The following is a 19,282-nucleotide window of genomic DNA, read 5'->3' on the forward strand; positions in this document are numbered from 1 at the left end:
GTGTTTTTAGTCTGAAAAAACATAACAGAAATGTGTCAGGTTTTCCCTCTTTAAAAATTCTGTGTTTTGGGGGGGTATTCTATTGGAATTTATGTTGAGAGATTGTTGCTTTTGTTTCAAGAGTTACAAAACAACAGAACAAAGGTTAGATGTGCAGTTAAGTTCTCTCAGTATGTGTATGCATGTCAGTAGCATTCTGTTTGATTAGCAGTATTGGACTGCAATTTCAGTTTCATGACTCCCCATCCTGTTCACATTCCTTTCACTATTGCTAGAGGGACTGAGCATCTGCAATTCTATATATGCCTCGTGTTTCAAGTTGAACATTGAGAAGCAGAGAAATGTAATAGAGCCTCCAAAGGCTTTGTCTGAAGTAACTTCCTCTGCATCAGATCAAACAAATAGACTCAATTTAAGAAAGATAAATAACTGCTTTAATCTCAGGACCATCCTTTCTGTCCTGCCGCCTGCTGCTTTATTCCTTTCCAGTTTGTAGCAACTTTTCCCTCAGCCTCTGCTGGATCGGACAACAGCTTTATCCATTGAAGTCACCTTGAATCTCTATGAACACTCCCATTTTTTTTGCAATGAATTAAGCTGGAATACTTTGCAGAAATGGTCTTGTGATGACTTGATTGGAGAATTGCTGTAATGGGTGTCCATAACACAGCTAAGTTTAAGATTCCTGGCCAACTTAATTCTGGCATTTCCTGATCTTTAAGTGTTTGACAACCTGTATAGCTTTTATTTTAATTTAGTTCCTTAGGTTTTCTTCCTGTTGATTAGAAACAAACTCTGTTATATATAAATATGTATTACTTAAAATTAGAAACCAAGAAAGATGCTAAAGTACTATGATTGTGCTTCTGCAGGTGCTGTTGTAACAATTACAGCTCCAGTCAACATGAATGTAGACAGTCTCCAGTCTTTGTCATCCGATGGCGCTACTTTGGCTGTTCAGCAAGTTATGATGGCAGGGCAAAGTGAGGATGAGTCTGTAGACAGCGGTGAAGATGATGGAGGAGATCTCTCAACAACAAATATCAGTGGGCTGGTCTTGGATAACAGCGATTCTCTGCAGTAGGAAGAAAGAGAGTGTGACAAAATGTTTAGGAAAAAGAATGGACTGACTGACTGTTTTTATAGTTTGCACAGCAAACATTTTACACAAGTTTTATTTCTAATATGTTTTATATGTAGATATAGAAGGGTGCACTTTTTTGTATTTCATAGTAAGCTTAAAGAGTGTTTTTGCAGGTGCAGCAACTTCTTTCAAATGTGTTTGGTTTTTTTTTCATTTCTTATTTCAGAAAATTATATCTAGTAATATAAAGAACCACATAAGCACCCCTTTGTTCTATGAATTGGAAGTGCTGCAATTTCTAAAGAATTATGCAGTTTCAATTAGTGCTGTTATTTAACACAGCTCTTGATGGGCAGGTGATGTAAATTTAAAGCATGTGACACTAGTGTGTGGAACTTAATCATTAAGTTAGATGCATATATTTGAAAGATGCTTCTGCACCTTAAAAACTGCTAGTCTGAGGTGGACAGCAACACACATAAAAAGAAAATGTTGATGTGTGATTCAGTAGCGAATGTATGGCAATTTAAATAAGTTTAGTTTCTCTCATAGTCCGTGAGCCTGTTTATCATTTGCTATAAAAACTCCTATTTTTACCTTGCCGGGGTTATTGGATAAAAAATATTTTTATAAATTCACTAGGAATTGGGATGACGACTGTATTAAGCAGGAGGAAAAAAAAAAAAAAAAAAAGAATTTCCAGAGAGGAAAAATAAATGTTTAGTATTCCTATTTGGAAGGTCTGAAAACTGACCAGATTTAATAAACAAGCCTACGCTAGCATTCTGTGATTCTCAGCTATCCCACAGTGATATACTATATTTGATAATAGCATAAGAAGGACCCACTGTTTGATGGGATTTTGATATTGTCAAACATTGATTTATATTATGTGTAAACTAATATTCAAATTACCTTAACTCTGTATCTAGACTTGTATCTGAAGATATTTGCTAAATGAATATTCAGGTAAGTAAATTCAAATACCCACAATTTTTCCAGTTATTAGAAAAATTTAACAGTTTATAGTTTGTACAACTGAATCTGAAAAATGAAAAGTTGCCTACTACACAGTCATGAATTCTGCTATCACTCTGCTATTTTATTGCATTTGAAATATTTTCCCCTAATACAAAAAGAAATATAACTTATGGCTTTATATAAAATTTCTTCAAATCTGAAGGTTACTACCAGAATATACAGCAGGCTTTATTAGAGTAGAAAATCCTTGTGTGCCATTTAAAAACTAAGAGCTAGTGATGAAAACACTTTTTTTTGTGGTAACAATTCATTTGTTTTTCCCAAAGTTTGGAGTCTGTGTGTGTCTATCCATGAACACTTACTTTTGGAACTTTGTATTTCCTGTTGTTTACTACAAATAACAGGCTCGAAGAGTCTCATGGTGAGATCAACATCCTCCTTCCCCCCCTGTCCATTTGTCACAATGTTGGGTTAGATCAAAGCCAAAACTTCCTTCTTATTTAGACCAAATCTAGTTACATTTTTAACGTGACAGGGAAGATGATGTTAGCTTTTAGAATCTTTAGACATTTTATTTGAACAAAGCCCTTTGACAGATGCAGATATTTAATTGAATACTTCATTTCTGCTTCACAAAACACTCAGGCTTATGCTTAGGTCGCATTGATTTCAACAGGATTAACACATGTACTTTTTGACATGCTTAAATGATTGGAAGTGGGTCTTTAAAGATTGTCTTCCAAGGCAAGTGTAAGTTGGTATGAAGAAAAACTTCAGGAAGAAATGTCAGTAGCATTGGCATACATACATGGAGAGTAATACTAGTTTTCAATGACTAGTAGCTATTTTGAAGAATTTGCATTGGGTTTTAGTCAACACAAGTGATGTTTCTGCTATGGCTTTCGCTTATTCCTGGCTGAGGATCTTGCTTCTTAGTTCAAATGCTGTAATGATCTACTCCAGCTGGAGTGGTAACTTCTACAGAATTTGGTTTTTTCTAACTTCTCTGCTTTGGCACTAATGTGCCATGTTTTTTAAAGAGCATAGTAAATGAATAATGAAAGATTTAATTAGGAAAGATTTGACACGGCATAACTGTCTCAAAGGCTATTGTGAAATCCAGTTTGATGCCAAAACATTTTAAAAGACAAATATCACGTACAAATCATGCTCCTTTGGAAACATTCAACCTACTGCTCCTGCAAAGGATACCTGAGATGACTAGAACAGACACACGGATTCTGTATTTTTCTTTTTAGTTGTTTTTTATTTAACTCCATAAATTCTTCATCACCCCCACAGTTTCCATTATATAGTAGGTTATATTTGTTGGTTTGTTGGGGTTTTTATTCAGCTACCCTTGTTCATATTTAATAGTGCGTTAATCCTTGTACTTCTAGGACACAGGCAGATGAATAGTCTACTTCTCAGCGTGTACAGGCCTATGGAAAAATACGTGCTTTTCCAAATCAACCTATGCTGGAGGAACAGGCCATTTCTCACTATCTCCTTTCCCTCCCTGACCAGTCATTGCTGCCCCAGACCTACCAGCAGAGCTTTCCCCAGCCTGCTTTGAGGTAGTCTAGGAAGCAGCTCAGCCGGCAGATCTGTTGGGGTAGCAAGAAGCCAGCAGTGAAGGGAAGGGTAAACCAAAATGGGCGAGAGAACTTCTGTGGTTTGGAGGTAATGCGGCAATGGGCATTTGCCTACATTGAAAACTATGAGAACCAAGATCTTAAAAAGAGAGAGGGTATTAAAACAATTTAATATCTATACAGCTAGCTGGAAGAGGGTTCAGGAATATGTAGTTTATGTGCCACTTGGAACTCAATTGGAAATAACCAGGCATCAGGGTTTGCAAACTTCTGAAAGCTTATTTTTCAGAAAGCAACCATTACCTGGTTAGCGTTTTTATTCGCCCCACCTTATGGGCAGCCAAAGTTTTTTATTCTTATGAAGCGTTTGCGACCTTGTCTTCAGCTAGTTTATCAGTACCTGGAAAGTGAAGTTGACAGAATTTACTGTGAAAGGGGGAATATGTAATAGTTTTACTGTCAAATTAGAAACGTAAAAACATAGGGACGTGAATTCCTAAAACTGAAGAGAATTCACCAATATAATCAAAGGCATTGCTTAACATATGGAACTCAAACCTTGTCTTTTAATTCAGTGAGAATTCTGTAGCAGGTATGAACTGCACAGAAGTGCTTTTTCTTTTCATGATTTAAAAAAAAAAAAAGCAGTGTCCTTCCTTTTTTTGAGTGTAAGAAAGATTGCTGGTTTAAGCAAAGCATCACTGTTCAGGAAAGGTACACATTTACATTAGTTAAAAAGTCTTTTTAGGGGACCTAACTTTAAACCCATGTATAATTCTGCCTCCTGCCCCCAATTAAAGTCATGTTCGTATCCAATAGAACTAATTGTTTTTAAAATCAATGTAATTCTTCTGTAGTTATAATTATTGAAACTTTTAAGTTTTTTTCAACATAATCTAGATCACTAACCCAAAACAGGGTTCTCAGTCCAATTTTTCCAAGATTTCTGTAACAGGCAAGGCAATTTCCTGTTGTTCTTTGACTTTAGAAACATTGTGTTTCAGTAAATCAATTCCAAATTGATCAGGATATTTTTAAATGACTGTTCCAAAGAAATAATCATATTGGAAAGCATTTAGAATCGACAGGCAGGGCTCTGGCTCTGCAGAGAGTTTCCTAGATCTGGATATTGGGTCAAAGTGGAGTCCTGCTGACCTCAGGGAAACTCCGTGAGGCTGCCTGTCGGGCTGCATTTACCTGCAAGAGAATTGGTTCCTTGTTCTGGTCCCTGATCACTACTGGGAACCTTTTGGAGAGCCCTCCAACTTTATCTTGCTTCCATACCTAGGTTTTCTTCCAGTGGAAACGAGGGTGTGGAGGAAGGGCTTGGAAGGGCAGGAATTTGTGTTACACACCTGGTGTGCACCATGTGTTGTTTTCATGTTCAAAATATGGCCAGAAGGCAGACCTACACTGAGGAATTAGAGTTCCCAGTTCCTGCGCTTTCAGAGTAGCTTGGTTTATGGATATTCTAGTGGAGTAGAGCCACAAAGACTTAATGCATGAATAATATATCTATTTGTTTCTCTAATCACATGGAGAAAGAATTAGAAGGCAATTCAGCTTCCTGACTTTATGCACTTGACAGCCCAAAGGATGAAACAAAGCCTTTCCAAGGGATGATAGTTTCATAAAACCATTAGACTTGTAGCACTTAAAACAAACAAACAGAAACTCAGAAAACACCCTGGTATTTTGAAAAATTGGAACACATGCATTCAATTGTAATTAAAGTTGATTTAAGATTTATTTTCTGAAGCTGAGTCGTCCTGGGAGGAAAAAAAAATTAATAAGTACTTGTCTATGCAAGACATAAATGTCAAAAATGTGTGAATTACCCATTTTTAGGTGCTGTATTGTTATTGTCTTTCTGACTTCTGTTACTTTGATTAGTCTTTTAAACCTTTCAGGCTTCTATTCAGCTTAGTTTTTAGAGTTGAATAGGCAAAATGTAGTTTTGAAATCCTGTTGGAAATGTAACTAACCTTAATTCCCTCATGAAAGTCTCGCATGTTAAACAATTAAGTGAAATGTTTTGGTTTCCTAATAATAAATTCAAACTCTCACCACCTCCTAAAAACAGAGCATATCCATGAAAATGCAGGTTTAATTGTAGTGTGCAAATGCTCAAATCATCGGCCTTGTGCTGAATACACTTTGCTCTTTACTGTTCAGCTGCACTGAACAGTAAAGCAGGTTGGTTTTGTCAGACTCAGTGTGGGTTCCTTCCCCCCCACCCTTGGCTGGCTAACCTCCTTCAAATAGGTTTTGGGTTGTTTATTTTTTAACTCCTAAAGTAACTTGATCAGCCAGTGTAAAGTGTAGTGAAATTGGCACTAATGTGCTTTTAAGTGATTGCCCAAATCATGTTATTTGTTCATTCTTGTCACCTGGAGATATAAAATCTGTTCCTTTTCTGTGACTTAGTTCTTTAGGACCTGCTGAGTGATCACAGCTGTTTTTGCCAGAGAAAAGCAAGGTGCGAGAAAGCAGTGAAATGCCTTACCAACCTTGTAGACTACTATAAAGATACTGACTTTGTGTTAATAGAATCCAGTGTTTTCAGGTCGTGACAGAAGTTGCCCATAAATCTTTCCATGGGTTAGCAACATTTGGTCTATACAATCGACAATCTCTAAAATGTGAACCTTGTCACTTTTTTTTTCCTTGGTTGTTAAGGGATTTTGAAGCAACTGATCTGTCAAGGGATAAAATTAAAAATCAGAATATGCTTTGTGGATGATTTATTTTTACGCTGCTGTTCTCAGTGAACTGAAAAAGCATATTTTTAAAGCAAAGCATTTGCGTTACTTTAACAGTATTGTTTGGCTGAAAGACAAATATGTTTTCAAGAAATCTTGAGCATAGTTTCAAACTAGTTAACCAGTTCTTGGCTAGGGACAATTCTCGGCCTTTTTATTTGTTTGAGTTTTCTTGTTTATGCAAAAGAAAAATGTTTACTAGTTCTTACCAGTATGGGGGATTTTTATTATGCGTTTGTCATGCAGGAGCAGCTTCGATGAAAGAAAGAATTAGCAGGTAAATAGTCCATAATGTGTGTGACTTTGGGTTTTTTTTTTTTTGTTGTTGTTTCAAAATTGTTAATTAAAATGGCATGGACATCAAACTTTCAGTAATGGTTCCAAGCATATATGGCAGTGACTTATTTCAAAAGACTTCCCCTTGTGCAAGTCCCATGTGTTAACTTGTTTAGCCAGATAGGCTGTAATGCTCTTGCAAAATTACCATGTTCTACTAGATCAGAAATCTTCAGGAAATGAGCAGCCTTTTTATTACAAGATAGCGATTCCTCTCTAGCAAGAAACTCAGACTTGTTTCATCCAGCGTGTATGAGTCTTATGCGCAAAGATGCAGGCAGACATGGGTGCTCTGAAGAGAAGATGTACTTCTGCTTAGCACTGAAGCATTATTTATTCCTACTCTTGCTTCCCCAGCATCTGGCTCAGTGACATCCAAGTGCGATCCCCAGACAGTACAGCCCTGAGCCCAGCACACCTGGCTGAAGGGGTCCCGTGCGTGACGGTGCTGGCTGGAGCTGGTACAGCCTCGTGATGCCATGCCAAAGCTTTACAGCTTTTGACTTAGGCCAGAACATGTCCCCAGGGATTTTGAATCATATTTTGATTTTAAAGGGTTAATCTGTGATTAACTGAGTAGTATGTGTTCTAGACACAGGAGTATTTCATCATTGCTTTGTCTGACGTTAAAAGAGCACCTGAGGAAAAACTATTTCCAATGGTATCACCAGGAGTTAAACTCCACTGCTGCCAGGGAGCAATTTTTCCCTTAATCTGAAGAGAGTAAAAAACCAACCAAACCACCAAACCAAAAAAAACCCCTGTAAAGCAGATTATTTCACCTACGTTATGTCCAGGATATCGTGTCCCTAGTCCATTGGTTTCAAATTCCCCTGAGAGGTGAATCCCCTTCTTCAAGAAGGGTTAGAGGAGTTAGAAGCATAGTCATAAGCAACCGATGAACCTGTTTGCTTTTGTGGAGCACCTGTTCACAAAACAGTAATCCTTTAGTGTGTAGCTTAGGGCTGTTTCTAATTACCCCTCTTTGTAGAAAACCAGAGCAATATCCTCAATGCTAAAACGAGGGAAAATAAACCCGACTCTACCTGCAGTGTAAGATGAGGATTCTGCACAAAGTAACAGATAAGGTTGGGACACATCCTAGGTACTGTATTATTTATTCAAAATCCGTATTTAAATTCATGCAAGTACAGAGTGTGCAAGGTATGCAGGATTAAGCCTGTGTTGTATTTAAAAAACAAAATGAAATTGCAAACCACCGTTTGGACACCCTACTAAAAGCTGAAAGCAATGTGACCTTTGTAGGTTCGGTTTGTCTTCCTCATGCAACTAAGATGTGATCTAGAGTTTATGAAATAATCAGGGAAAATCTCCTATGGATATTTATAATCCCTGTTGGTCTTTGGACTTTTGTGTCGCTACTAGTGTAAATCAGAAGATTAGGCCCTTGGACCTATTCCTGACCATTATTCCTAGCCCACTTTTTAAGTTTAAGATCCAAGCATTTTTAAACTTAGATTTTTAATAGTTGTGAATAATATGCAGATCATACTTCAGAAACTAGTGATTGACTTATATGCCATTTTTGCTGTGCCCCCCCCCTTCAGTATGAGCTACAAACTGCAGACACTCTCCTTCGTGTCTAAACGTTCATCACATTATGTTTACTGTGCATTTCTGCATAGCTCAGTTTATAACCTTGTTTGGTCTTTAAGATTTAGACCACTTACTTTCAGCAGAGGCTAGCACACAGGAAAGGCAAGGGGACTTAACTACATGTGTGATTACGTAAGCAAAATCCATTACTGCACAGGTACTGATTTTTCTAAGATACTTAGGAGTATATATGGCTCCGTGGGTGAGATCCAAATTAAGGCCAGGATGGGGAGAGAGAGAGAGAGAATATTTCTGTTACTGGTGTCTCATTGTATTTTTATATTGGAACAAGAGGGTGGGTTTTTTCTTTGTTTGGGTTTTTTGATATACAAAAGGACTATTTTGCACAGCTGATTCTGATTAACTTTCTTAACTCAGTACTATAGCTGGACTGAGACCTGAAAGCTCTTGACAATTTTAAGAAGCATCATCAAATGAAACTCAGAGATTTTGAGGGGTTTAGATAATACCTGTGCTGCCTTTTCAGCTTTTCACATGCTGGGGGAAGCACTACTCCTGACTCACTTGTAAATGCAGTGACACTTTAAGCAGCTACGGAAATAATAATTTTCCTCCAAGATTCTTCATTCTGCTTTCAAACAACTGTTTTTGCATTCCTGTTCTTTTTTTTTTTTTCTCCCCTCTTTCCTTTCTTTGAAAGCTGGCAACAATTAATCCTTGATTACATGCCCTAGACTTTTCTGTGTCACTTGAGCTTTTCAACTCTGAATAGTGTTGAATAATGGCTCCGCAAATCATTCCAACATTCAAAGCCAGCTTTGCTGGGAAAAGCCCAACAACTTTACAGAACTGAGTTGTGGATGCTACGATGAACGCAGTATCGGAATGGTAACTGAAAATAAGCTGTCAGTGTAGATGCACAACGTTGAAGCTAAATCACTTTAGGCCTAAAACAATTTGTACATTATTTTCCCAAATGAATGTGTGTCATTTTTGTCACGGATGTGCTTTTTTATAATGTTTCCGTTTGTTCCAGTAAAGGTCTTAGGCATAGAAATGCATATTTTAATACGCTGTATCACAAAATATGCACATCTTGGGAAAACATGCAAACCCCCTCCCCTTAAATCATGCAAATCCTTAATTTAAAGAAATTAGACTTAATAAATGGTCAGAAAAATCCATTTCTGTTTTAAATTTCGGAAGCAAAATACACACTGCATCAAGTGTGCATATATTGAGTTTGCCCTGAAACTCCTGACCAGTAAATCCCTCTTGTGCAGCCCCTTGCTTGCTGCTCTGTGATTTTGACCAAGATAACCCAAGCGTCAGCTCCTCTGCTCTTCCTAGAAGACATCTGTTTCAAATGCCAAACCTACATTTTCGGTCCCCTCTGCCCCCCCACATGGAAGAAGGAAAGGCTGTTATTTGTGACGCAGAGAACATCTAACAATCAGGACTTCTCTTATTACCATGCAATATTGTTTGCAGTTTCTTCTACGCTACCTCTGTGATTTTTCACTGTGATACTGGACCAAAGGGATAGGGGAAGAAGTCGCATTTAAAAAATCTGCTTCAGCTCAATGTCCTGGTGTAGGTCAACTTTTACTTCATAATATTTTTCTTTTTATGTTGACCCAATCACATTTGTGTGTGCAAGTTTAGTTCTCATCCTTGTGCCGTTTACTGGTTAGTACGTTGCATCGTTGCCACGCCAGCAGGCATGTCAGGGCAACTGTATACGCCTAAAATTTTCTATAAGGAACACCTTCACAAGATAGTTTCAAATTTTACCTCTCTCCCTGCCCCCAAATTTTAAAGAAAAAGTTTTTCTAGGGGGATGTAGTCAGTCCATTACCAACACTGAGTGGGTACGGTTTAGTTGAATTAGGGTATCCTGTAGGAAACCTCTCACATTGCTGTCATCCTGGTCAGAAATCACAAGTGCAGAACCTGCCACAGGATCAGGATTTCTGATAATTTAAGAGCATAATACCTAGTCAAACTGACAGACAGCTGTACTCCTAAAGCTGGGCTTTACAGATGAAGACGGGGGGAGCAGAGCAGCAGGGATGCTAAAGCTGTTTGGTGAACTACCCAGAAAGAATTCACTTCTGGCAGGGTGTCAGGAAAGGAGGAGGACATGGGCAAACACTTTAACTCTTTGGCACTGGGTATAGTTGTGCTGAAAGGACACCTCCTAATGGGCTTTCACTCATGAGTATTTTACCCTAATATTTGACAGCCTCATGAGGCAGGAACTAAGAGGGCATGTTAAAAGGATTGATGCCCAAAACATAGTTCTGTTTAAATCAATGATTAAATCAATAATACAATGAAGAAAGGCCCTGTCAGTTCCACAAATAACTAAGCAGCAGTAATGATCTTTTACAAAGTTATGGGACACTGAAGAACACAAACACCACCACCCCCCCACCCCCCCCAACTTGATTGCGCTATATGTAAAATGAGTTCTTTTTAGGAGTTGCAAATTTCAGCTTTTGACTCAATTTTCAGGGCTAGTTTAGGGACGCACAAGAGTTTGTATACTGCTTTGCACTTAAGAAACATGTACAGCTCCTTACCTGCGAACGTGTGCCTGGTTGTGATGCAAAGTTACAGTGACCATGCAAATGGGTAGCCACAAAACTATGCCAATGTCCAGATCATGGGGAAAATCTGACCTGGAAAAAAATAAATGACAGTACCAGCAATATTGTGTCCAAAACATAGACAAGCACATGTGTGATTAATATTGGAGAGTCCAGGACAACACCCATTCAAATAAAGCATGCTAAAAACCAAGACGTTAAACTTAAGTGAATAAATTCTGACAACTGAACAGTGCGTTGTCTTTGAGCAGGGTTTTTTTTCTTTTCTCCCTGTGCTGGTGCTGTTCTTGGAAAAAGTAACATAATGCAGCTTCTTATTTCAATGTGATGAAATGTAGACAGATCCTGCGAGACATCCAGGCAGAGGCTGGAGATGCAAGCTATCCTCAAATCAGAGATGGTGGCAGGGCAAAGAAACTGTTCTCCACCTCCAACGGGCGGCTTGCAAAGGGGCTGGCGGGGACTTTTTGCACAGATTGTTTGAAGAGTAACTCCTCATTGTTCCTATGCTGACCCTGTATAAAGAGCATTCACACAAAACCAATATTATTCAGGGATTGCTGTCTGTCAGTCATTCTTTCCTGTTCAAAGGTTATCAGTCACACAAGGGGGAGAAGCAGTGGGACAGATAAGATGCCTGACAAAGAATAAACAGCCTCAGCTGACCACCACCCTCCCCAGGTGACAGGGAGTCTGCCCAAATCACTCGTGACTCCCTCCGAACAACCACTACGCTTGCAAACCCAATTGCTATGCTTGCAAACCCATTCTGATTGCCTTAAATGCTTGGCAGATGAGAGAGCTAACCCCATGGACTAAAAATACTCACACCTTGCAAGCATATACAGGATGTGAATTTATTCAGCTATTTGGAAATACCTGGACAGCAATGTAATTAAAACCTATAATGGGAGGAATTTCTTGCGCTGCTGGCTTCAGCAGCAGCACGGGATGCTCAGATGTTGAGTACGGTCGGTGTAGGTGCTGTTTTCCCCCACCCCGGCAACAGCTGAGACGGGAGCTGCTCTCTCCCTGCTGCGTTCATGCTGGTGTCTGGTCTGTGAGGTGACAGTGAGCTTTAACCTTACTAAAAACTAAGAGATTTTTTCCAACCAAATGGAGAAGAGCAGAGGGGGAAGGGACGCTGGGTAAAACCCCTTTCCCCGTGACAGAAACACGTCCTCTGGGAACAGGGCAGGGACGTGCATGAGGCCGGGGGCTCAGCTTGTGCTGGAGCTGGGGAGCCCCGGCAGCCGGCTGGACCCGGCGCGCACGGAGGCGTGGGCACCCTCGCTGCTCGGGGAGGGTGATTTCTGACCCCCTCCCCACGGCTCAGCTGCAATAAAATCTGTGGTGGAAGAGCTGAGTGTTCATTATCGTAGTCTCAATATCAGTTTACATCCGGAGTCGCCGTCTGCCTTCTCTAATAACACCTACCTCAGGAAACCAGGGGAAGGTAAGAGGTGTTGTTTCCTAACCTTGTTCCTTGTCGCAAGTGACGAGCTTCTCAACTCCGAACTGCAAAGCGAGCGCTGCAGAAGTTGCTGACTGCCCGAAGATGCCTGGGCTTGGTGCCTCTTGTGGTTTTCCACATCGAGCGGGAGCGCGTGGTGGCTTTTGCGAGGCCACATCACCTCTCGGTTTGCGGTGAGCGCTCTTCCTCACCCAGACCAGCCCTCGGGTTTACTGCAATTTTCTGCAAATCACACAGGCAGGAGGCGAAACTGCCGAGCACGTCGGCTCTACGGCGTGGGTGACGGCCACACGGGTCGTCCCGACAGTGGGGACGGGACAGGGAGCTTGCCAGGCTCCTGGGAAGGGATGTTTTCCCCATTAAAGGTGTCTCCTGCTGCCTTGCTTCCCCGTCCCCGCAGCAGTGGGTGCAGGACTGGGGCGAGGAGGTATCCCGGCTGCCCCAGCTCCACACAAAACACGTCCCCGTATGTCCCCAGCACATCCCCTTCGTGTGCTCTCAAACTGCCCGGTGCGAGGCCCCGAACCAGCGTGGCCCTGTAAGTCCCCGAGAGCCCTCCAGCCTCGGGAAACATCCAGGTTGGGGGTCCCAGCCCGCTCCCACCCTGCAGCTCCCCACCGAGGGCCATCGGTGGGGTGGCTGTGTGGAGGGGGACTGCGTGGCCCCCTCGGGCGCCCTTGTTCCCCGGGCCCAGCTTCGGGGTGCAGCAGTTCTTCAGATGTGCTGAGCTCTCACGTCTCTGGCCGAGGCTCACCAGAGCCCGGGGCAGAGTCAGCCTCTGACAGCGCCAATTGACGGGGACCCTCGCTTCGTCTTGAAAAGCAAATTCGCCTGCTTCCCCCAACTTGTTTCTAACCCTTCACCTGAATCTCATCTCCTCACTGGCTTTTTGCAGTCGTACAGCATCAGGCAGAGCAGTAAAAAGGAATATGAAAAGAAGCCAGGGGGCATGTTTAAGGTTTCCAGGAATACCCGTGGCCAAGGCAGCTGGAGAGAGGCTTGCCTGGCCCGAGTAACACCAGCTAACGCAGGAGGAAAGTGTATGTGTGCTCATCAGTAAAGTTTTCAAAAGTTTATTGGTAAAATTGATTTTATTCAACCCCTTGAAGGAACAAAATTAACACTTGTTCATGTGATGAAGCTGTGTTTTTTATTACAGTCTCCCTACATATATATATTTGTATGTATATATCTATATACAGCAAAGCATTCAGAAGATGCGGCTCTGCCATATCCTATGTTGGTCTCCAGCAGCGGTAAGGGGAGAGCACAAGTGAGGAGGACTCAGTCACTGATACAAAATTTGGGGTATTCCTGCTGAAACAGGACACAGCAGGGACTGACAGCAGGGTTAGCCCTGGGTAACTGCTTCACCGAGGTGGCTGTGAAGGGTCGACCCTTGACTGCCAACATCCTTTACGTGGGCCTTCATGGCTTTGCTCTGGAGGATGGAGGCGTGAGAGGGGTTTGCCTCCTCCTGAGAACACAGCCATGTGCTAACCCAGTTACTCCCCCAACCTCAAAAAAAGCTGGGAGAGGGGGACGTCAGCCAATCTTCTGATTTTGGTCCCACCACTTTGAATTTAATGGAATTACAGGAAGCGAAAACCTGGCTCCCAGGAGGAAGTTTATCCAGCGAGTTATATAAACAGACGATATAAATGTAAACACGTACAAAAGCTCAATCATCTTACAAATAAATAAATAACTGCATTGTTTCAGTTACACGCTAGCAGCAATCTAACCTCTCGTAGCCCACCGCCATGGAACGTACCTTACAACAAAGCAAGCTCACCTGCCATAGACGCTTTGCCCTGGCATATAAATGACATACAATGCGGGATCTCTCTGGTGCTCTGTGGCACAGCCATATCCATCGCCAAGTCCTCTAGGACAGTTTGAAGCATTTAACACTTTCCAGCAAGGATGCCCCAAGGCGCAGAAAGCCTTCTGCTGCCAGAGAGGCTCCCCGTCCTCCTGCCCTCAGCCGGCAGAGAGGACAGGCTCACTCCTCGCTCTCGCTGCCGCTGCACTGCAGCTGCCCACCCTGGGGAGGGCAGGTGCAAATCCGGGCACCCCGGGCGGTGACGGTGCCAGCGGGCACCGCCATCTCCTCCTCGTCGTAGCAGACGCAACGGGGGCAGCCGTCGGCCACGGGGCTGCCCACGGCCTGGCAGGTGGGGGGCAGGTGGGGACACAGCGGGGTGCAGGTGATGTCCCCGCCGGGGTGGCAGGTGCACAGCTTGCGGGCAAAGTCGATGTAGAAGGAGCGGCCGGCGGGGACGTGGCCGCTGGCGAAGCCTTGCATCTCACAGTCGCTCTCCAGGTAGGGGGGGCAGGCGCAGGGTGGGGGACAGGGCGGGCAGCAGTCCCCGGCGGTGGCAGTGGTCGGCCCCTCCCTGTCCCTCTCGGGGCACGGGGTGCAGGCGCTGGGGTCACACATGGGTTTCGGGGCTGCACCGCAGAGCAGGAGGCAGGCGAGCATCAGGAGAATGGCGCTGGTGAGAGCCATGCTTCTGGGGAGAGAAAGGGGGAGATAGGTGCAGGTGTCACGCTGGGCATGGGCACACCAACCCTCCAAGGTCTGGACCCCTCCAAGGTTTAAAGCGAGTGGGACGCAGCCGCCTCTCCCCGACATGCCCGTTAGCCGTAGTTTTGGTCATCTGCAGCTTGCAGGGACCAGGGTGGTTTGCTCTAAAACAAAAAGTCTTGTGCCCGAAAGCTCATCCTGGCTCCACCGAGGTGTCCTCCACCCACCAGGTGTTCAGATGGCTGCAACGTGGGTACTGGGTTAGCAAAGTCTACATTGCAGCACACACTGAGCTTTGGCACGGTTGCCCTGGCCAGCAAATGGCACTTGTTCACCACTATATTGATGCTAATAATTTACGTTTCAGTGACTAATTGCTCCTGGAAGGCATTCAGCCGTGGACACATGAAGGGCTCAGAGAAGCACTGTCTGTTTTGGTGGCTCGTCCTGTGGCTACTGCTGCAGTTGGGACCCTGCTTCTCCACAGACTGGGTCTGGGTGTCAGCTCCCGGCCCCTCACGCTGTGCCGCTTGCCACCTGGCAGCTTGCTGCCTGCCTTTTCCAGCCGCCGCACTCCCTCACAGGAAGCCAAGGGGGTCACCTCATGCTTATTTCAACTTGCGAAGCCTTTGCTTCGTAAGGAAGATGTTTCCAATGTCGGGCACTCCTCCTGAGACACTGCTCTTTGCCTTCCTCCGTTTTTCGGCCAGCCCGTTTTCAAGCGGAGAGCCATTAACGGGCATGAAATCCCCTCCCTGTGCCTGCTCCCTCCTCCTCCTCCACTTACTTACACTCCCTAGGATGCACAGCACCTCCTGGCAGCTCACGCCGACTCCCTTCTCTGTCTTAAGGCTGAGGACTCCTCTTTCGGACTGCCAGCTTTTCAAGACCCAACATTTCCTTAAGTGCAGCCTGCACTTTTGTATCCCTTCCCCCTGTCTGAGTGACCTTACGTCCTGCTGTATTAAATACGCTTGCTTCCCTCCTGCACTGGGTCCTTCCAGGCTGGGTCTCTTCTCCGGTTGCCCCAATGCCACCTTTGATTACAATTATATCGTTACCTACATTTTTTATAGCCCCCATTTCCTACTCTTGCAGACATGCAACTACTTGCAATTACTTCTTAACTTTTCTTTAAACAAAAATATTTCCAAATTGCATAACTACAAAGAAAAAACTTGAAAGCGTGAACTCCATCCGTCTTCAATTTGAAAAAAGAAAGGCTTTAAAGCTTTCCTGTTTTTAAAGCAAACTCTTGCTTGTCTAAGTTACCGGTAACTGCTTCATGCTTGCTGTAAGTTCCTGTTCTGCCCCTTCGTTTCATTCACACATTTTAATCTACCAGTTCCTTTATCATCGTTCCCAGTGAACTGATCGCTGTGCCGGGCAGCACGGAGCCCAGACCCGCTCCCCGGGGAAAGGCTGCTGCTCGGCGAGGAGCTCCCTTCTGCAGCCCCACTCCAAGAGCTCCCTCCTGGCTGCTCCCGGCTTCGGCCGCCCGGTTCCTCTGGGCTTCACACACAGAGAGAGAAGGGCACCGTCATCAGACACCATTAAATCAAAGGTTTTGCACACCCGAACCTCTGTCCAACCCCGGCAGTCCCATTCACCACCGAAACCTCTGACCCCACCTAGCAATGAAATCAGGCTTCTTCAACAGAGCCCATTTCCAGCAAAACCACAACATCGCGTTTGTCATCAGGCAGCTGCAGCGGGAACAGCCTCCTGCTCCAGCCAGGACACTTTTCCTAGTGAAAATGCTCATCCTCCCGCTTAGTTTTGGGAAAGCAGGCTGCAGGCTGGCCGAGGCGCTCCCTCCTGCCCTGTGCCAGGTCCCCACGGGTCCCGGCCGTGGCCGTGCCGCAAGGCACTGCACGGAGCTGGTTACCTGCAGGGTGGCCGGCCAGGCGGGACGGGCGCTGGGGCGCGGTGCAGGACCCTGAGCCGTGTCTCCGGTCTTCGCCCCACAGCCCGCCCGGGCCCTCTATTTATGTGCCGCCAGTGGTGGGCCCATGATGAAACACTGGCGGGGGAGACGGGGGAGGCGGGGAAGCCTCCGTAACACAAAAGGTGGCTGGGCAGGGCCAGCAAGATGCTTATCTTGCTAGTGGTGTTGGTTTAGTCCGTGTGACCGCAGACTCATCCAGCATCTCCCAGCCGTCTGCGGTGCTGTCATCTCTCCCCACGTCCCGCTTTGCAGACTTCAGCCAGGGTTTCCGAAGAGTCAGCATCCCCCTACGCTTCGCAGGCTGCCGGGGGCACAGACGCCGGCGTCCAGAGGGAAAGATTTAAAAGCTCTAGCGAGGCAGCACAGGTGGAGGGTAGCCAGCTCCAGCTTTGATGCCCCCCTTCAGGAGCCAGAGGTGGGCATGGACCTTGTTGGGGCACCTGTTTTATCCCTGTCTCCCTGCAGCTTCCCGCGGCAGGGCAGCCCTCCCACGCCACACACCATTTAAAGCACTTTAGGCCCTGCACAGCTGTTTTCCTCTAGATTAAGCTGCAGGGAGCCAAGGCCATGTGTCCCAGCAGAGGAGGTTTGCATGAGTTTCATGTGGGGGCATAACCCATGTGTCCTGACTGGCGTGGGCAGCCCGAGCTCCTCCGGGGCCGTTTGCTCCCTGGTGTGAAAACATCTTATCCTGATGTACTAATGACCTTGTTGGAAATGTGCCCCCCAACATCGCAGAGCAATGAGGTGAAGAGCAGGTACGTCTTGCAGCAGATGGGACTGTGGAGAGCAGCAAGGGTTTCTGGAGCACACCCCCCCCATGCACACACACGCGCACCCCTCGGAGCAGGAGGTGCTGGGAGAAGAGCGTGGGCTGGTGCTGCAGGACCAGGGTCCGTCTCCTGCACCGGAGCTGAGTGCTGCGCTCAGAGCAGCGGGACTGGATGCTGCCCGGCCCTCGCCCTCTTCCGGCTGCCCTCTCACAGCTCCTTAAATACTTAAAGCCTGAAAATCCCATTCCTCTGGTAGATATGCGGGACCCCCATGCCCCGCAGAACCCGAGAGCACTCAGCCACGGCGAGTGCCATTGGGTGGCTGCCATTGGGTCCCGCTGCTGCCACCGATGCTGTGTACGGGCGCGTCTTTACAGGTCCTGCGGGGATTTCTGCTGGCCAGGCAAATGAAACCTCCTTCCCTGCTTGCTGAGGCCTTTTCCAGCCCAGAGACGCGGTAGGCAGGATAGCAGCAGCTGGTCCCTCTTACCACCCCGTATGCCCAACCCAGCACCCCGGGGTGCCAGTAGGGCAGCGCTCTGCCCTGGTGTGTGCTGTGGGATGCATTTGCATCCTCAGGGTCACAGTCTGTGGCAAACTACAGCAGATGCAATGCCGACATCCCTGGCCAGGGCAATGCCACCATCAGATGTGCCTGCTGGGAGCAGCCCCCGGGGCCAGGGGCCTTGGGAGCGCCTCGGTGAGGCTGGCTCCAGCCCAGGTGCAGCCATTCTGAAATGTCCGCTGCTTGTGCCCAACTTTATTAGTTCCCACACTCATCGTGAACGTACAGAAGCCGTTGTAAATATTTGTGGTTACTACTCAGCAGTTACTTCGCCTCCACTGAAGTGCAGCCGTCTGTCCTGTAGCCTGCTTGCAGCTGGCAGCCACGGCCCCACAGCACTGCTGCTCCTGCTGCTTCTGGGAGCGCTGGGGTTCGGGCTAAGCCATGAGAGCCGTGCGGACTGCAGAGAGCTTCAGGGTGGCACAAGCCTGGGCTGTCGTTACGTGCTGTCAGCCCATCATCTGGATTTCCAGCTGGTTGTTTTTTCAGAGGTGCCACATTTTGCACAGCCCCACATGCTGCACGTTCAGCGTGCCGGGCAGCAGCCTGCTCTGCAAGCATTCAGTTCAAATGTGTAAAATATTGTATTCATTTCTGTTCAAACTCACAGTAATGGATAATTAATGGATAAGTAATTTCTGAGAGGACGGCCCATTAGCATTGCTTGTCCCCCACAGCCTTGCTACTGCTAGACCAAGAGGAGAGCTATCTTAAGCTCTAGTTTGTATACACGTGCACATGCAGCAGCAGCCTGGAGCTCCCATTCCTGCTGCAAAGCTCTCGGGTGCGACCCAGGCACCTTAAAGCTTCCCCAACCCCCTGAGAGAGACCTGCTCAGCACGCAGGGACTTATCTCCATGTGCACTTAGAGGGGCTTGTTCTGGGGCAGGGTGGCAGCGGTCTCCAGGCACGGGCAGGTCGCCCCCTCAAAGGTGCCCATGTCTCTGGAGCAGCCCGAGGAGTCGTCTCACACCTGACCTTAAAACTCATGAGCTGCCTTTGGGACAAGAGCCGTCCCACTGGGGTACTCCCATGGGAGGTGGA

The 19,282-nt window shown here is 45.6% G+C and overlaps 1 protein-coding gene across 13 annotated transcripts in view; it reads left to right on the forward strand.

The window, feature by feature from the left end:
* Positions 1-11,151, forward strand: part of PKNOX1 (PBX/knotted 1 homeobox 1) — a 52,119-nt gene extending 40,968 nt beyond the window's left edge. For 7 of the 13 annotated variants that reach the window (XM_072847214.1, XM_072847171.1, XM_072847223.1 and 4 more), the window contains one exon: positions 873-11,149. In XM_072847214.1, the coding sequence (XP_072703315.1) occupies positions 873-1,084 (212 nt within the window). In that variant the 3' untranslated portion in view covers positions 1,085-11,149. Of the gene's footprint in view, positions 1-872 lie in introns of all 13 variants that reach the window. The other 6 variants (XM_072847275.1, XM_072847232.1, XM_072847247.1 and 3 more) reach the window with 1 other exon arrangement.
* Positions 11,152-19,282: the final 8,131 nt, after the last annotated feature.

This window comes from Ciconia boyciana, chromosome 1 (genome assembly GCF_034638445.1).
Source record: "Ciconia boyciana chromosome 1, ASM3463844v1, whole genome shotgun sequence".
Lineage (NCBI taxonomy): Eukaryota > Metazoa > Chordata > Aves > Ciconiiformes > Ciconiidae > Ciconia > Ciconia boyciana.